At 42.7% G+C, this 19,364-nt stretch overlaps 1 protein-coding gene across 1 annotated transcript in view; it reads right to left on the bottom strand.

The window, feature by feature from the left end:
* EGFR (epidermal growth factor receptor) overlaps window positions 1-19,364 on the bottom strand; it is a 192,202-nt gene that overhangs the window by 58,390 nt on the left and 114,448 nt on the right. Inside the window, 4 exon segments of the mRNA XM_010380548.2 lie at window positions 729-797; window positions 5,362-5,496; window positions 8,641-8,824; window positions 9,691-9,842. Of these exon segments, the coding sequence (XP_010378850.1) occupies window positions 729-797; window positions 5,362-5,496; window positions 8,641-8,824; window positions 9,691-9,842 (540 nt within the window).

The raw sequence follows: 19,364 nt of genomic DNA on the forward strand, positions 1-19,364 counted from the left end.
GCACGGTCCACATGGAAAAGTCCCCATGAGAAACCGTGCTCAGGCTTCTGTGTAGGTGGATACCAAAGAAAGCCAGGGAGGGAGAGGAAACAAGAAACCTGGTGACTGCTGTCAACAGGGACAAGTCTTCCATTCCCAGGAAAGTGTGCTGTGTTCAGAGGACAGGGCTGGGGTACCTGCTGATGTTCACTTATTGTTGTTGTTGTTGTTGTTTTGAGACGGAGTCTCGCTCTGTTGCCCAGGCTGGACTGCAGTGGTGCGATTTCGGCTCACTGCAAGCTCCGCCTCCCAGGTTCACGCCATTCTCCTGCCTCAGCCTCCCAAGTAGCTGGGACTACAGGCGCCCGCCACCACGCCCGGCTAATTTTTTGTATTTTTAGTAGAGATGGGGTTTCACCGTGTTAACCAGGATGATCTCAATCTCCTAACCTCGTGATCCGCCCACCTTGGCCTCCCAAAGTGCTGGGATTATAGGCGAGAACCATCGTGCCCGGCACCTGCTGGTGTTCACTTATTTGTGACAGGCTGAAGCACCCAAAATAGCCCACCCTGGATTAACCACATGCGGTGAGATTTGCAAGACTGTCCTTCACCTACCAGTTCACATCTGGCCCTGTAATAAAATAACTCTCCGGAGTCTTCAAAGGGAAAACAAATCCAATCATCTAAGTAAGTGAAGGAAGAGAGCGGCGGTCACATGTGGGTCTGAGGACTGTTCACTGACTTACGTTTCTGGCAGTTCTCCTCTCCTGCACCCCAGCAGCTCCCATTGGGACAGCCTGGATCACACTTTTGGCCTGAAATGTAAAAGTAATAGATGCATATCTCAGTGAAAGGGAAGGAATGATGAGAAACTGATGACACCCTTTCCCAGGCCTGAGTTAAACACGTTCAATAAATGAAGACAATCTTTTCAACTTATTCTCTGATTGTTTGGCTGACTGGTTTGTAGAATCACTTAAGAGACCCCGATAAGAAAAGAAGATGAACCATGAACTGCTTTTATTTACATGTCAGCTGTGGAAACTGAGGCAGAGAGTAATTACTGATACAGGCCACATAAGCGAGAATTTTTCATGAATTTGAGGTTCCTTGTTTACAATCTGCTTGGGCATGGAGCATTCCCTGGCATCTCCCGCCACAGCTAGAGTGTCTCGTCTGGCTGAGCCTTTGGCATGGACCCACTGCTTCCTTGCTGTGTCCAGTCTTGAGTGACTGCATGTGTCAGCCATTCTGGGATTGTTAAGTCATGGCCTGTAAATAAAACCTTCTAGACTCCAAACCAGAGAGAAGCATAGAATGGTACACAGAGGGTGAAATGTTAACAGTGCAGATCACTTTAATGACTGTGTAAAATCTTAGCTATCTGGTCAATTTTTGCAGTTTTTATAATTAGTTGATTACAAATTACAGCTGCAAAGGTTTTTCTCTCATCTGTCATGTTTTCTTTTTATCAGTATTGAGAAGTCTGAAGGTCGAAGTGCTATATCTATATAGAAAGAGCAGGTTAACCACCAAATTTGTTAGAGAGTCCAGTCATGCAGATATCTTTTACTGTGAAGACATAGTAAACTAGAGGAGTTCATGGGTCCCGAGGTCCCCTGCAGTCAGGAAGAATTTAGATTTCAAACAGAAAAGCTGACGATCAATCTCCCATGTGACTGTGAAGCCAGGATACCACCAGGGCGAAGGGCGCTAATGCCGCACTGGTGCTCCTTAGAGTCATGAAGGCTGGGGAGGCTGGCATCACGACAGCGACAGCGGGGGATGGACATTGTGAGGAGGGAGGCAGAGAGACTGCGACAGAGGTCTAGAGAAAGCAAGGTCATACAGAGGCATGCTAAAAGCAGCTAGGTCTGCAGCGTGCAATCCCATTCTTTCTACTTTTTACCCTGTACTCACATATAATTTTCAAATTTCTATTATAAGCACGTAATCGTTGTGTAAGAGAGAAATGTTTAAAAGAAAAATGCATCTTTTCCTAACAGGGGAAACGTTTGCCAACAAACAAACTTAAGATCTGTTTATGATTCTAGTATTGACCATCTGTTACAAAAAAGAAATGCAGGCACATCGTATAAAATATGGATAATAGAAGAAAGCAAAAAGAAGACATGAGACTCATCCAGAGTTAATCAATATAGACATATAAGTCTATGTATATACAGGAATTGGAATCCCACTAAACATTGTGTTATAACCTTAAAAACCCAGATAAAACATGACAATTTTTCCATGCCTTTAAATATGCTTCTATCTAACATGATTATCAATAGCATTGCTGCAGCATAATTTATTCAACCAATCTGTTATTTTTAGATATATAATTTGTTCAGAAAATTTATTATAAGTAAGGCTGCAAGGATTCTTGTATAAGAATATGTTTGTACATCTCTTATGATTTTCACTTTCATTATTATTTCTTTTTCTCTTATTCCTAAGTGTGATATTCATTGGTCAAAGCTATACATACTTTGAAGCTTTAGATACATATTGCAGGCATATTGCCAAGCTTGGTTTTATTAACATACATGCCCACAAGCAGAACATGAGAATTTCTGTTTCTCCACACCCCGGCTGACCCAGGTGTTTAAAAGCAAAAGGAACCCAAATACTTCACAAAGGAAGATGTGATGCTTTCTTATTTTATTTTGACCTTTTTACTACATTAGAAAGAACATCTTTCTTTATTTCTTGGCCATCTTTGTGTGTGTGTGTGTGTGTGTGTGTGTGACAGAAAGAGAGAGAGAAAGAGAGAGGGAGAAGGAGAGGCTGCTCATGTTCTGGGTCAGGTTTTTATGAAGAGATTCATCTCTTTCGTAGTCTTTTAAAGATGACTTCAGGGAGGGATATGGCAAGGACATTAACCCTCTTCATGGCAATCAGACATTGCACAATATTTTCCTGGTAGCCATTAACATATTTTACATGAAAGTTTTCTTTTATGATGTCAGATTTTGGCTTTTCTTCAACTTGATATTATAAAATATTCATCTTTACTTTATGTTTCCTTCCGGCACTTACATATATTTTAAATATTATATGTATTTAATATGCATTTGGAATTTATATTACATGGAGTAGGTGATGGATTTATTTTAATTTTCTTTCAAGTAAACTCATTCATTCTAACTTCTAATGCCCAACTTCAACATAAACATAAAAGCTGGGCACACTGTGAAATTTTTCTGAATCTTAGACATCTTGTCCATAAAACACTTAAATCATCTCATGAGATTTTTTTTTTTGGTGAAGACTAAATGAGACCCATCCTGAGCAGGAATGTGTAGCCATAAAGCACCAGTCAAGAGAGGGGCTTTGTTTACCGCAGGAGCCTGGCAGCAGTCCCAACTTGCCTCTAGATGGGAAGAAGGGAATTTCAGGTACCAGGTCGATGGTGAATTTGCACTCTCCAATGCGACTAACCCAACATACCTAGTTCTTTTTAAAAAACTCTTTATAGTTCTCTCACTGTGATATTTTCACCCCTAATAGTTAAGTCATTCCAGACAACTTACTGAACAATGAATTATTCCCTTATTGGCTTGAAATGTCAGCTCTTTATGGACTTTTAATTTTGCTAGGCTTATTCTTATTTGTCTTATTTTTATGTTTATTCTTAAAGCAATGCTATATTGGTCTATAGTTCAAAGCCCTGTAGTATTTGAGTCTTTTTACTGCACGAGCCCACCCATCATTCCCCTTTCCAGCACCTTCTTTGTGGGTCTTTCCCACAGTTGTTGTACAGAACATGGAGGCCTGCTATTGTGGGCTGCCTGACCTGATCCATGGCAAACACTGGCCCCATAACTGTTCCAGGTTCATTAAAAAAATGTGCACAATTTAACCTCCCCATTGTCCACCAGACAGCTGAAGAAATGCTAACCTTGATCTCATAATACGAAATGTTGCTATGTAAAATAAAGTTTTCAGTTTCTTGCAAACATAGTAGGTATCGGGATGGGTATCTGGTGGAATAATATATCTATAAAACAAACAGCCTCAATACTCATGTTCACAGCAGCATTATTCAAACAGTCAAAAGATGGAAACAACTCCAGTGTCTGTAGATGGGTGAATGGACGAACAAAATGTAGTGTCAACATACAATGGAATGTTATTTGGCCATGAAGAGGAAGGACATTCTTAACACATGCTACAACATGGATGAAACTTCGGGACATTTTGCTAGGTGAAATAAGCCAGACACAAAAGGACAGATACTACATGATTCCACCTGTATGAGAGCCCCAGAGCAGTCAAATTCACAGAGACATCAAGTGGACTATTGCCTGCCAGGGCCAGAGGCTGGGAAGGAAGGGAGAGCAGGGAGTTACTGTCTAATGGGTAGAGTTTCAGCTTTGCAAGATGAAAGAGTTCTGTGTGTGGATAGTGGTGATGGCCACACACCAATGTGGATGTGTAATGCCACTGACATTATAACTTACAATGATTAAGATGGAAAATCTTGTATTATGGGCATTTCATCATAATCTATCCATAAAATAAAAAATAAAACAAATATGCAAAAATCTAAAGTCCTCTAGTTGATGATTTTGAAGATTCATGTCAGATCTCTCTCTCTCTTTTTGTTTTTGTTTTTGAGGGCAGAAAATAAACAGGCATCCACTGCACAGTTGTGGAGAAACAGAGAAGCAGGAAATGGTGATCACTTCTTATTCTAAAGAACAGAAAGGCCGGGCGATCAGGAATAGGCAAAGCCCAGGGGAGCTGGGTGAGTGTGAGCTTGCGTCTCAGAGTTCCCCATCAGCGCTGGCCTCAGCCAGGGCGCCACCCTGACCTGCCCCTGATTTCCTGCCAGGCTTCCCCACAGGCTGCCTCACTGGTGAATGGGACAGGGACCAGGCCACCAGCATTCAAGGAAACATGGACAGACTTCCTCCCCATGGGCAGTGCCCAGCTGTGTGTGTGACTCTATGTGGCAGTGTTCACGCCCTCAGCTGGGGGTGGATTCAGCCCTGGTGCTTCAGGAGGGCCGGGGAGCCTCTGGAGACTCAGCAGCATGCAGGAGTCTGGCCAGTCTCAGCAGGACAGGCTGGGAGAGGCCCTGGTGCTGCCCGCCCTGTGAACAGCAGCTCTTCTCGGGACACAAGTGCTGTCCCTGCAGGGGATCTGCCTCAGGTGGCCTGCACTGCCAACCAGCTGGGCTGCCACCTGCCACAAAAAAACCATGTCTACGTCTGTGGTAAATACATGCTCTTCTAGTGGTCAGATATTTTGCTTACTTTTTGTTTCTGATTAATGTGACTTACTAAACATGGCTTCTCTCCCCCACCCCAGTGCTGTAGAGCTTCCCCGCATAGGAACTGGAGGCAGAGATAGTGTGCATGTGATACTTACAGCTGCCCAGGTGGTTCTGGAAGTCCATCGACATGTTGCTGAGAAAGTTGCTGCTGACTATGTCCCGCCACTGGATGCTCTCCACGTTGCACAGGGCAGGGTTGTTGCTGAACCGCACGGCGCCATGCAGGATTTCTGTGGGAGAATGGAACTGCTGTGAGCACCCTTTCCAGCTCCTTTAAATTCCCATGAAGGATGTACGTGCTCTTCACATTTATGTTCTGCTAAAGAGATGCCATGGTGCAAACAAGAGTCCTGCGATTAGCCCAGTGAACTTCCTGGGGGACAGCCAGATAAAATTGTTAATGATAGTGCCATGGAGAAGCTAGGGTTTTCTCTGAATTGGGCTTTGAGCAATGATTAGAAATTTAGAAATATGGGGAGGAAGGAAGAGAATAGTTTAGTCAGTGGTCACAGCATAAATGATATGCATGTGGTAAGTTGGGGGTCCTGAGGGACTGATCGGTTGGACTGGAATGGTCACATGATGTAGGGGGTAGGCAGGGCAGGGAGGCAGGTCCCGAGCACTACAGTCCTGGATGCCAGGTGAGGGGTCAGCCTCCACCTTGCATGCCCAGGCGGAGCTTTTCATTAGAGAAAAGGGTGTGAGAGTGACACGAAGCAAGAATCTGAATGTATGACAGAGACAGATAGACTCCAGGGATGCACAGGGCATTGAAACTGTACAGCTGTTTCCAAGTAAGAACTAAGAAGATGTGGAAAGGTCAGGGATGAACACATTCAAGCCTTTACAAAGTGGGAGTGTTCCATCGATGACATTAAACATGAACATTGACAGAACGACATATGTGTACAAAACACTGTGCAAGTGCTGTGGGTGCCGCAAGGATGAATTAGACCCACTGGCTTCGATCTGAGAGCTGACAGGCTTGGGGACAGATATGTCACACACTCTAACCACCTTATGCCCAGGGAGACCCTGACACACAGCGAGGCTGGGTACCTCGCTGGCTGATTTATAAGCACTATCTTCATTCATTCTCACAATGGTGCAATGACCATCTGTGATTTTAACAGAGAGAAAATCGACCTTTGATACATGAAGCAACGCCCAGCGCCCCAGGCAGGGAATGGGCGTGTGTGTGTGTGTGTGTGTACATAGTACCAATGTGGGAAAGGAGGGATTCACCCCTGGAGGCTGCTAGGAAAAAGCTTTCCCAGGAGGGGACAGGCACACATCTTAGAGGAGTGTGGAAGTGAGGGCTGAAGGCTTCCTGCAGACAGGAGACGCAGTGCAGGGAAACAGTGGAACAGGTGAACGGCTTCTTCAGTGGATGCGCAGAAGCAAGGAACCGAGGGAGGAAGCCTGGGGTCATGAGGGCTGAATCGTGGTGCTTTGTTTATCAGGTTGGAGAGGACAGCAGAACCATCCGTGAAAACACTCATGAGAAAGCCGTGCACAGGTGGATGGAACTCAGGAGAGGGCAGGGCTGGAAACACCAACAGGGCTGTCCAGGCAGCTGTGGCAGCTTGGACAACAGACCAAGGAACTGAGAGACAGCAGGGGGTGGGGTGGGGAGAACACAGAGGGAGAGTCAGAGCGGGCCTTCAGCACACCCCAGGCAGTGACTGCCAGAGGAGGGCCAGCACAGGTGAGGGAGGCTGCAGGAGCCACTTCCGGGTGGCTTAGCGGAGGAGGCAGACACCCAGGTGTAACGGAGGCTCACCCTATGGCAGGCACTAGGTTAGCTATTAATGATATCACATTAACTAATCTGTATCTATACAGTCCCAGCCTTGATTTAAAAAGCAATTATACCGAGGAAGTGGAAGGAGCTGCTGAGACCTTTTCCTACAGTCACTTAATTTTCTGTACCACCTAGGAAGTATGTCACCATTATTTTAGCAGCTATGCCATCCACATTTTTGAAGATGAGGAAACAGAGACACGGAGGGATTGGAGAATGTGGTCCGGAGCCTTCTGGCTGCTGAGGGATGGGGCGGGGCAGGAACCCAGAGGGTCTGGCTCTGAGGTCCAGGCACCCGCACAGGCTGCCTCCCTCCAAGACAGCGTGTGAGGCGCACTGTAGGAACCTGTGTACCAGGCCATCTCACAGGAAGCAGGCACAGCACAAGCATGTGCGCGGCTGCTCTGAGAAGCAGGGGGTGTGGGGGAATCACACAATTTTATAGGTGGTGAACCGAGGACCCACGCCTGGAGGTGCTGGCTTGGGTCCCAGAGCTGCACTCCTGTTGGGCTCCTGTCACTTCCGATATGACTCCCTCTGCTGGGCACCCCTTTCATCACACCCTTTTCCTACCAGCACTGCCTCCCTGTCAGAACTGCATGGCACAGGAGGGGTGTTGAGAACCCTGGGGCAGAGACTGGTGGCCATAGCTGGCTTCTCCATTCACAAGCTGGGGGCCTCAAGGGAGTTACTTGACTGCCATTTATTTATTTGTGAAATGGCAGAGCACAGCCAGTCCCTGGCTTACCATGATTTAACATAGATTTTCGACTTTGCCATGGTGTGAAGGCAATACACATTCAATCAGCCCTGAAATCCGACCTAATGACGCCTTCACCCTTGGCGGGGTCCAGCCAGATAGGATCCCATCGTAAGTCAAGGAGCATTTGTACAATGCCTACTTTGAAGAAAGGTTGTGAGCGTTAAATGAAGTCACCGATTTAACATTCCTGGCCCCAAACCTACTGCCCAGTGAGGCACAATCACTGCTGTCTCCAGTTTTTAAAAATCAACTTCCCTCTCTTCTATCATCCTTCATTGTTTCCTCTCACAGGAGCCTCATGTGTCCTACTCATAAAAATTCAAAGTTCTAGAACACCTCATTCTCTGTCCTTAACTTACACATGGTTTTCTGTGTAGCAGTGCAACTCTCGAAACTATCCTCAATGTGAGTTGATTTTTACTGCATGTATGTCTTTTATCCTTGAGGTCCAGGTAAAAAGACTGGCAGTTTATTCACTGTCTATGCACATAGATTCACGATTCCTGCCCAGCTTGTCTGCTCATACTCTCTTTTACTCAGAATCTTTACAATTTCTTACTATCTCTCCGTATTTTTTCATGTCCATGGAAACACTGGTACCCCGCTTAAATCTTCCCATTCCAGTATCTGCCATCTTCTCAGTAACTTCCCCTGCAGTATCTTACACACAGCTGGCACTCAGTGCACATGTACTGGATAAAAATAAAAGTCTTCTCCAAGGTAGAATTGAGTGACAAGCTCACTGGGAGCCGTCGGAACTGCTCTCTGCATTTATAAACCCCCAGCCTTGGCATCCCAGCCTCTCACCCTGTAAGTTTCTCATGGGCAGCTCCTTCAGTCCGGTTTTATTTGCATCATAGTTAGATAAGACTGCTAAGGCATAGGAATTTTCATAGTACATGTTTCCTCTGATGATCTGCAGGTTTTCCAAAGGAATCCGCTCCACAGTGTTGAGGGCGATGAGGACATAACCAGCCACCTCCTGGATGGTCTAAGAAGAGAAAACATAAATGCGTGATTTCTCTTTTGAGGACTCAAGAACTCAAGGTCTAAAATGGGTCCAGGGAGCCCTAGGACACTCAGTTGAACCCTAATGCCCACGAGTGCTCAACAAATGTAAAACAGGTAGATGACTGCAGTCATGGACACAGGAGGAAGCATTTCCACGATTTGCAACAATCCCTGCACGTTAGCCTTTGACGCCTGTGATAACGAGCAGTAAGCATTGTTCTGGAACGCCGTGCTCTCATGCCGCATGGGGTTCAACACTCTCCAGTGAAAATGGAAAGTAAAAAGAATTACTTTGTATCTGTCTTGCATTATTTCTTATTTAAAAAGGAAAGGAAAAAGAAAAACAGAAGGCGAAGTAAATCTCATCCAAAGTTCAATGAAACTCTGAAGCCTTCAGAGCTGGCTCCTATGGGGTCATTAGCACCTATTGTGAAGTAATAATTCTGCGACCAGCTGGGTGAAACTCTTAGTAGCTTGATATCAGCTCTGGTAGGAGTATTTACACTAAGGAAACAGGCAAATGGTGCAAAGCAGGGCTTTTAAAAAGAGTTTTTAAGAGCTAGTATGGCAACACACCATGACTGAGGCAATGGTCAGGGATAAACATCTGTGTCTATGATGACAGTGGAACTCCAGATTAGCCTGTTTCTCTTTGATATTCTTTTCTAGCTATTACTTGACACTAGCTGGTAAAATGGCTTTCTCTTAAAACTCTCATTTGGAGCTCTGTAAGACTTGTCATTGCCACAGCAAAATTAAACACACTTCAAGTGGAATTCTGCCCAGGGCTTTCTCCACTTAGATTTTCTCCAATTTTATTTGTGTAGGAAAATCAAAGTCACCAACCTTTAAGAAGGAAAGATCGTAATTCCTCTGCACATAGGTAATTTCCAAATTCCCAAGGACCACCTCACAGTTATTGAACATCCTCTGGAGGCTGAGAAAATGATCTTCAAAAGTGCCCAACTGCGTGAGTTTGTTACTAGTGCCTTGGCAAACTGGAATAAAAAGAAAGATATCACATGAAATACTGAGAAATGCAGAAAAACTAAAATAAAACAATCCCTCAACGTCTAGGTAATAAGGCTAGCAGTTTCTTCACTCCCTCCACACAGACTCGCCCATTCCTGCCCAAGTCATCTGGTCACAAAGCTTACTAACTTTGTGAGCTTTAGTGACTGATAATACAAATTCTCACTGATGGATACAGCAAAGCAAATGTGATAAAAGATCTTTATATAAGGTGCAATTCATAGTAAGCGATAGCTTGTCCCTATAATGCATGAAATTGCATTAAAATGCCAAAATAAAAAAAGTTGAAATTTAAAGGCATGGGCGGTAGATGAAAATTCTATGAAAATCTCCAAGACAAGATTAACCTGTAAGAGCTCTAGTAGGCAAAAAATAAATTTCACAACGTATTTCACTAATATAACTGCAGAGTTGAGTTAATAACTATATAATGAACTTTTTACTTCGCAAAAATATAGTATGTCACATTGTTATGTGTGCAAAGAATGTCTACAAACATAGCATACACTGGGCAGTAGTGTACACAACATTGTACACCTAAAATCAGTGACAAAAGTGTAAATTAAAAACCTAACTGGTTGGAGATTAAAAATATTATTCAAATGAATGCATCAAAGAATAAATCAAAGGTCTAATGTAGAATATTCAGAAAATAACAAACATCAAAATACAACATTTAAAAACACCCTCAGCTAGTGAGAAACCCACACATCCCTGTGTTCGTCCACACTCCGTGTTGATCCACCCAGCACAGGCGGAGGTGCAGTTACTTCCCTCACCACCAACACGCAGTCCTGTATGCTTGAGTCCTTACTGTTTCAAGGCATCAAACTTAATCCAAGAAAAAAGTTTTAAATTAAGGGAAAAAGTTGGACCATATAAATGGAAGTGGTTATCCATTTTTAAAAGCAAAGGAGAGGATTATAATAAAGTTGTATTTACAGAACTAGCTCTTTGAAAGGCATGTTTAGGCGAGCATAACAAAACAGAGTCTTGGGGCTTTTGAGGCAGAGTGTGTAAAGCGACTATAATTTGAACCCAAATTATCTTAAGAGTGAAGAAACATGGCCTCTGGCTTTGGATGTTGGATTGAGCCCTGGCCAGGTTCTTCCTCGTCTGCAAAGGCGCTCCTGCAATCACAGTAACCAGGTGGTAGAGCACAAACCATGGCCAAAATCAATACACTGGCACTTTCTTCAATGCTTTTTACATGTGCATTTCTATTTTATAGGCTTCTTTGTTCCCTCCCCATGGGAATGATTCTAAAGAGTATCATCGGACTGTCTGCCCTTGCAATGAGCCATGGAAATGAGCACATGTTCAGACAGCGCATAACCAACCCAACGCACTTACACAAACATTAAATGTGAAGCAATCTTCACATCCTCTTTAACTCTGTGGGGATTTCCCTGTTCTTCCCTTATGTGTTCTCATTCAATTTCAGTGATAACAATAACTTTCACATGGGAACCATGACAGTTGACAAGATGGAGTCCCTCTCTCCTATCTCCAGGGGCAGAATTATTCCATCATTTTTCCAACCATAACTCTGGATTGACCCAGCATCTCTGGTCTGCTTTTCTCCAGGAGTATGGGGGAAATGAATTTGTTCTGAAAGCAACCTCAAGTTGAAACAATTGTATGGTTGTCTGTTACACATGCAGATAGGGCTAAACTGATTTCCCAATTCTAAAGTCCTTAAAGATGTCAACACTGATGTAGGTACACGGTTGTGACAATAACACATGGCCTTTCGGTTAGCACACCTTGGAATAAAAGCTGCTTTCCCAGCTGACAGACTATGGCCTCTAACTCTCATTCCAACTAGACTGGCTGTGGTCCAGGTAGCCGTAAGTGTTGGTTGGGCCCCTCATGCCAAACAGGTGAACGGGGTCAACTGGAACCTAGGGCTGGAACACGTTGCAGAAGAGTTTCTTCAGGATGCAGACGGATGAAAACAGGCAGCTGCTTTCATTTTAAATAATCAAGGACATCAGCTTGCAAGTTTCTCTCAGGTGAACCGAAGAATTTTTATTATTAAATCAAAGAGTAAGTAACTTGTGTCAGTAAAGGAAAAATGCCATTTAAGATTAATCTATTACAGAAAACAATATTAAAAAAAACCTGTACTTGTGCTTCTATTCATTTATTCAAAAAGTCCTAAATGAGCCCCAAATAACCCCCCAAAAGCCCCTTCGGGGCTTATTTAGCACTTTTTGAATAAATGAATAAAAGCACAAGTATTAGAAGCACTTCATTATCAATGAAGATAATGACCCTTCATTGTCTACAATTAGCATAAGTAACTTTTATATTCAGAAAAAGATCCTGTATTTGGGAGACAGTAACAACATTACATATTCTTGATGTAAATCTTAATTCACAAAACATTTTGGGAAGCAACTGGACAATTTGTTTAAACAAGCAAGTATGCCTAAATTCTACATCATGATGATTCCACTTTGGGAGACTTATTCTGAGGAAACAGACCTTATGCAGAATGTTGTTCATTAATTTTGTTAATAATGGAAAAAACTGCAAAGAAACTTAAGTGCCCAATTACTCAACGTGTCTATTCTTGAGAATAAGAAAGCAGTTGACATACTATTTGATTCAATATAAGGCATGTCAATCTTGAATACTATCCTGGGTTAATAACAAAAGTATCAAAAGAAAACATATAAGGTTGTTTCTTCTGAGGCTTTCCCTTGTCAAACACCCAAAAGGAGACAGCAGCATTTAAGTGAAATCTAGGATGAGGATCAGAATGACTAGGTCTAGATTTTCTAATTAAAACAAGGTATGATCTTGGTTCCATCCTTATACCAAATATCTCATGTTAGAAATATAAAGCAATGAGAAAATTTAATGTGAGACCACTTGTATGAGTAAATTACTTAAAAATTACAGTAACAAATTAGGTAGATTTAAGACAAAACTGCAAAGAGCAAGAGGTTTTTAATTAATCTAAGATAAGGTTTTTGTTTAGCCACTTCCTCATTGTGTGAACTTGAAGTACCTCTCCAAGCTCTCTGTGTCATGCTTTCCTCAAATATGAAAATGGTGACAATAACATTGACTTCTGCTGTGGTTTGAATGTGTTTTCCAAAGTGCATTTATTGGAAACTTAATCACCAATGCAACAGTGTTGAGAGGTGGAACCTTTAAGAGGTATTATAATTAGGTCATGAGAGCTGTGCCCTAAGGAATGGATTAATGCCATTATTGTAAGAGTGGGTTAGCTATCATGGGAGTGGGTCCTTGATAAAAGGAGGAGTTAAACCCCCTTTTTCTCTTCCCCACCACCTCACATGCATGCTCTCTTGACCTTCCACCATAGATTGACACAGCATGAAGGCCCTCACCAGCTGCCAAGCAGATGCCAATGCCATGCCCTTGGACTTCCCAGCCACTAGAACCATGGCCCAAATACATTTATTTTCTTTATAAATTACCCAGTCTGTGATATTGGTATAGCAACATAAAATTAACTAAGACAACGTCCCAGAAATGTTTTGAAGATTGAATAAATATATAAGCTTTTGACTTTCTTTTATTAAAGTTAACTATTGAGAATGCAACAGCAGCATAACATAACATGCATCTGGACCCATGTTAGGGGATGTCAGCCACTCTATATTGTCTTAAGTTATTGTCTAAACTGAGATGTTTGGATCTGCATATGGACTTACTCAAATGTTGGCCATTAAACACAGTTACTTTATAGAATATTTATCAAATCAGAAAAGAAAGAAGAAAGAAAAAGGAATACATTGTACTCTAAGAATTACATAAAAATATTTATTTAAGACTAGGTATTTTAGTAGTTTATTCAAAGAACGAGTTATTAATTTAAGTCTATACATTTGAAAATCACATAATTAAAAGTGTTTGTATCAAGTTCCATACAAAATGCTAGTGGTTTGCCCTACCCCTTGCAAATCTGAAGACAAATTCTACTGCATCAAGAGCAGCAGGCCCTATAACTTAGGTCTTCAAGAAAGTAACTTTTTGTCCTAAAATTTTATTTTGAAGATTTATAAATGTATAGAAAAGCCGAAAGAATTGTACCGCACACATCCTTATGTTAGCATTTTACTACATTCACCTTATCACATATCTATTTATCTGTCTGCCAGATGTGGTCCTCTAGTCTGCTTTTGGATGCATTTTAAAGTAGAGATATCATTATACTTCATATTGGCATATCACTAACCAGAGTTCAATATTAGTTTTCAGTCATCATTGTTGTTTTTAAGGTAACATCCACAAACTGTGAGAGGATTAATCTTAAGTGTAGCATTTAATGAGCTTTAATGAATGCACACGCTGGAGTAATCTGAATTCCTGTCATGATCGAAACAGTTAACTGTCATCCCTAATGCCTCTCCCAGTCGATCCTGCCCCCACACACCAGAGGCAACCGCTGTCCTGATCCATTTTCACTACAGAATAGCTTTGCTTGCTTTAGGACATAGATGGACTCACACCACACTGTCTTCTTGAGCAAGGCTTATGTCACAGCACAGTAGTTTTGAGGTTCATCTCTGTTGTTGTGCACTTGGCTGTCAGGGGCTGGTTCAGGAAAGTGGATATAGGAAGTTATCTGTGCATTCTCGTTGGACATCTAGGGCAGGCCAGTGGTCTCATTATTATTTTTCTTAAGAAAATCCTCACTTTATTTTAACTGAAAAGAAAAGCAGTCTTCCTCCTTTAAGTTTTTAAATGTCTCTGGTTTTGTGGGGTAGGCCCTGTGGCCTTCCTCTGCTATTATGGGGGTGTATACCTCTCTGCCTACAAGCCTGGGCAAATCTATATTATTTATTAAGACACAGTATTAGAACAAGTTTCTCCAGATTTGCCCAAATCCACCTAGACACTTAGAATTGTCTAAGCAAAACTATAATTGTTTTAACTTGTTTTCTCAGCTATGCATTAACGGCTGCTGAGGTAGGAGCTGGGCTCTTGTCGGTCTCTCCCTTTGACCTCCAAGTTGTCTCTGCTTCCATCCCCAGCCCAGATCTTTGCATCTTTGCTTCCTTTGCATCTTCGAGGTACGAGGTACGCTTAAAGGCCTATTCCCTAGAAAAGCCTGTTCTGCAACTACATTAGCTTAAGTACTCACCATTACATTCTGTCACATTATCCTGCATTCTCTGCTCCCTAGCAGTGATCACTACTTATTATTAAGTAGGGAAACTTAATAATAATCATGAAATTATTATTTGCCTATGAATTTGTTATCCATCTTTCCCTACCAGATATACAGATGGTCCTCAATTTACTACAGGGTTATGTCCTCATAAACCCACCCTAAATTGAAAATAGCCATCGAAAATGGCATTTTGTAGACATGAAAGAATTGAAAAACACAAAACACAATATCCCCAAAATGCTGGTGACACAGTCCACTGTATAGAATTGGCTGTTTAGCCTCTTGGTTGCATGGCTGACTGGGAGCTCTGGCTCCCAGCCATTGTCTGGCATCGCAAGAAAGTAACATATCAGACATCAATTCACCCGAGAAAAGATAAAAAATTTAACATTAGAAGTATAGTTTCCATTGAATGTGCATTGCTTTCACACCATTGTAAAGTCAAAAAATCGTAAGTCCAACTGTAGTAAGCTGGGGAGTGACTGTACGGATGTGTGTGTGTGTGTGTGTGTACACATATGTGTATATATAGATAGCTTATTGGACCTACTGATATGAAATGCAAACACACATGTTGCATTTGTATATTTGTTGTGAAAGTATCAGTCATCATTGTTGTGACCAATGTCTTGGATGGATGTGACCAAAGTCTTGGATGACTTATCCTGGGTTTCTCTGCCTTTCTGGTTTCCACGTGCCTGAGGGAGACAGAGGAGGAGGTGGTCTGTATGGGAAGAGTGACAGTTCTCGCCACTTTCTGGTTGGTCATTATAAAATATTTCTAGCATAGTCACATATTTAATTAGGCTTTAAAGGCCAGAGGATTTTTTTTCCTGCTTTCTTGCTGAAAGATTTAACAAAATCTCAAATAAGGTGGATGGATAGTTCATTTATAGGATGAACTTAAAATATATAAGGAAAAGATACTCAGTGAGTTTGCCAGAGGTTTCATTGAATCAGTATTGGTCATTTCTTTTGCTATACTAAAAATCTAAAAATGAACATGTATACACATCTCAAATGTGCTCAAATGCACAGAAGCATGACAAGAGGAAGACACACCATGTTTTTAACAATGACCTTTTCTGAATGGTAAATTTCGGAGTGTTTTTCTTATTTACTCTTCATAGTTTTTGTGTTTTTAAAATTTTCCAAGCTGACCATGTATTACTTTATGCTAAAAAATTACCAAAAAGAAAATTTTAAAAATCTGTAAAAAGTTTACAAAAATCAGTGTTAAAGAAGGCTAAAGAAGAATATCTTAAAAAATACAGTCCTTAAAAATTGAGAAATAATCATGTACATCTATGAAGACACTCAATTTACCACTTAAAAACAATTTTATAAATTGTGACTATAGAACAAGACTGGTCTATGAAATTGATTCAACCCGTACAATAGTTTGTAATAATGGAAACTAGAAAACCTACAGTTGTGAGTCATAATGAAGTAATTGGTTAAACAAAAGTAAATACACTGTTTTATTTAAATTTTCATTGTGGGTTTAATCAAAACTTTTGTGGGATGGAAAAAGTCATAATTTTGAAGACAATTTTTATTCATTTAACAAATTTTATGTTTTTTCCTCAGTTCCTTATTTTACCCTATTTTATTTCACAACTAATAAATGGTTCTTAGCTGATAGGCATCTGAAGATACCTGTCAAACTGAATTTGAATCTATATGGGAACTTGAAAATGCACATGTGATATTCAAAAAGTCCTTTTGAATTTCTGACAATCTGCCACGTACATTATAATATGCCTTCTGGACTAAACATGCCAAGCTGTGGCATGCCCAACACAGCTGCAAACTAACGTGTCTCTAATTAAGTTAACAAGCAGAAGACTTGAAAATAACATCTCTTCATTTTGAGTTAGAGAGCAGAATATCCAAACTGCTGGACTTTCAACCCCATGATTCTCCTTCTAGCCATTAAAAGAATCCCAAACCAAGCTTGTGATTTGTGAAATATATACCAAGTAGAGTGAGAATACATTTGTAGTTTGTCCCACCCTCTTGGGAGTTCACTGATGCTTGTGATCACAGGAAGGCCAGTTCATGAGGGACTATGGAATATGCTTCCAGTGACATCATCAAACTTCTACTGTGTGAAGATTGTGATGGTACCATTACGGGATGATCTCCAGCTAGTTATCTCAACACGCTAGGTCTCAGTGCTCAGTGTACTCTGATTAACATGGGATCAGTTCTGTGAATTTCACAGGGCAGTTGTGAGCAGTACTGAGATTATGGACATGAAAGGGCCTCAGAAATCACAGATCTCTCTAAATATGAAGCATGACACTGAGGCTTCACATGGCAGCAACTATTGCAATCTATTTCTGCCTATGTGTCTTCAGTGATACCTGTTTTACCTCCATGGGTTTTTAAACTAATAATCTTAAATCACATTCCATTTTTTACGGGCGACTGAATGGCTAATAAATCAGAAATGAATTTGACCTGTTATTGGACTATAAGAAACAAAATTCGGCTAAAAAAGATTTCAGAAAGCAATACCCATTGATCTGTTATGTATTCAACACAATAAATTCATATTAAGTCCCTACTGTGTGCCTGGCAGTACTCTTTGCCCTGGCAGGCAGTTTCTCAGAACGTTTCCATTTTAAACACAAGGACACACAGGGAACAAGGCTCCTGGACGGAGGAAAGCAGATGATTTACCTGGAACTGAACCTGCATGTGGATGGGGTGGGCCTCACTGTGTCCTGAATCCTGGAACTGGACCTGCATGTGACTGGGGTGGGTCTCACTGAGTCCTGAGTCCTGGAACTGCACCCGTGTGTGGCTGGGGTGGACCTCACTGAATCCTGAGTCCTGAAACTGGACCTGGATGTGGCTCGGGTGGGCCTCACTGTGTCCTGAATCCTGGAACTGGACCTGCATATGGCTGGGGTGGGCCTTGCTGAGGCCTGAGTCCTGGAACTGGATCTTTGTGTGGCTGGGGTGGGCCTTGCTGAGTCCTGACTCCTGAGCAGGGGACATTGGAGAAAGGACAGGATGCTGGCTTGGATTCAAAATCCCTCTGTGTGAGAGGATAGATAGCGGTGAGTGTGCTGGGCCTGGCTTCCCTTCCTAGACAGAGCGTGAGTAAGCACCTCCTCTCGGGCCAGCATTCCGCTTGTCTAATCTCTGCGCTGGGACTTTTGCTTACTCATGTTCAGGGGCTCTCTCTCTACACACGGGCATACTTTTGAAGTGAATAATACCACTTCCCCTCCAAAAGTCTGTGGGCCAGGCCAGCACTTGCACCCTGCACCTCCCCTGTGTCCAGGGCATCTGCTTTGCTGCTTGAGAGCTGTGTGCCTCCTCCAGTGGTGCCTCAGGCCTGCAAGGGAAGGGCAGTGCAGAGCCAGGGCAGCAGGAGCCCCAGCAGAGCAGGCCTCTCCCTTCCCAGCTTGCTGGGGAGCCAACGGCACCACAGAACCTGGGGTGGGACAGAATGGGGTAGTGTGGGCGTGGGGACGATGGGGACTGCATGATTATCACCGAAGGTGAGCTCAGAGACATCTGGTAGAAGATAGGGGGAGATACAGAATTCCTAAATGGGGTTGGCCTCAAAGACCACTGCTGGAAAATTGGCTTCAAAACCCGGCCAGCTGACTTCAGGAAGCCAGCTCTTTGTTCAAACTCAAGACTGCCCTGTGCTACCTCCCTTCCCCTCTGACTTCACGCTCCTCTTTTTTTACTGGAGAGCTGGTGAGCACCAGGCAGTAGAAAGGTGCCAAGGGTTGCTGGGGGCTGCGGACTGCACAGCCCAGCCCAGCCTCCACCACCCCAGCAAGCTCACTGGGCAACTCACTCTTTCTTCCTCAGCTTTGCATGAGACAGCTCAGTGCTGCCTGCCAGGGTGCAACTCTTGTCTTCCTAGACAGGCCCTCACAACGGAAGGCATCCCAGCAAGATGTTGTGCAGGTAAAGAGAGGCAGGGCTTCCGGGAGTTCACCTCGCTGGGCGCAGTCCCACCCAGTCCACATACCTTCTCTCCTCTATCTTCTATTCAGCTCAGGCCTGTGACTCACTCCTTGATGACAAAGCCTGAGTAATATTTCCCATATGGAGCTGTTTATTTGCTGGTTGAACTGTTGTTCTAGAAGTCATGTGAATACTGAGCATGGCTGAGAAGCTCTGTGGCCAGGTGGAGTCAGCCACAGAGGTTGCACGATGACCCTTTGGCCAGGCTCACTCCACCCTGCTCTGAGATCCACATCAGGCACCAGAAGTTGCTTGTTCTTTTGTTCATTAATTCAACTACAACATATCTAGTAAAGTAGTGTGAAGGCAGCTGCTAAGGATGAATCAGAAGTAC

Source organism: Rhinopithecus roxellana, chromosome 6, assembly GCF_007565055.1.
Source record: "Rhinopithecus roxellana isolate Shanxi Qingling chromosome 6, ASM756505v1, whole genome shotgun sequence".
NCBI classification, from domain to species: domain Eukaryota; kingdom Metazoa; phylum Chordata; class Mammalia; order Primates; family Cercopithecidae; genus Rhinopithecus; species Rhinopithecus roxellana.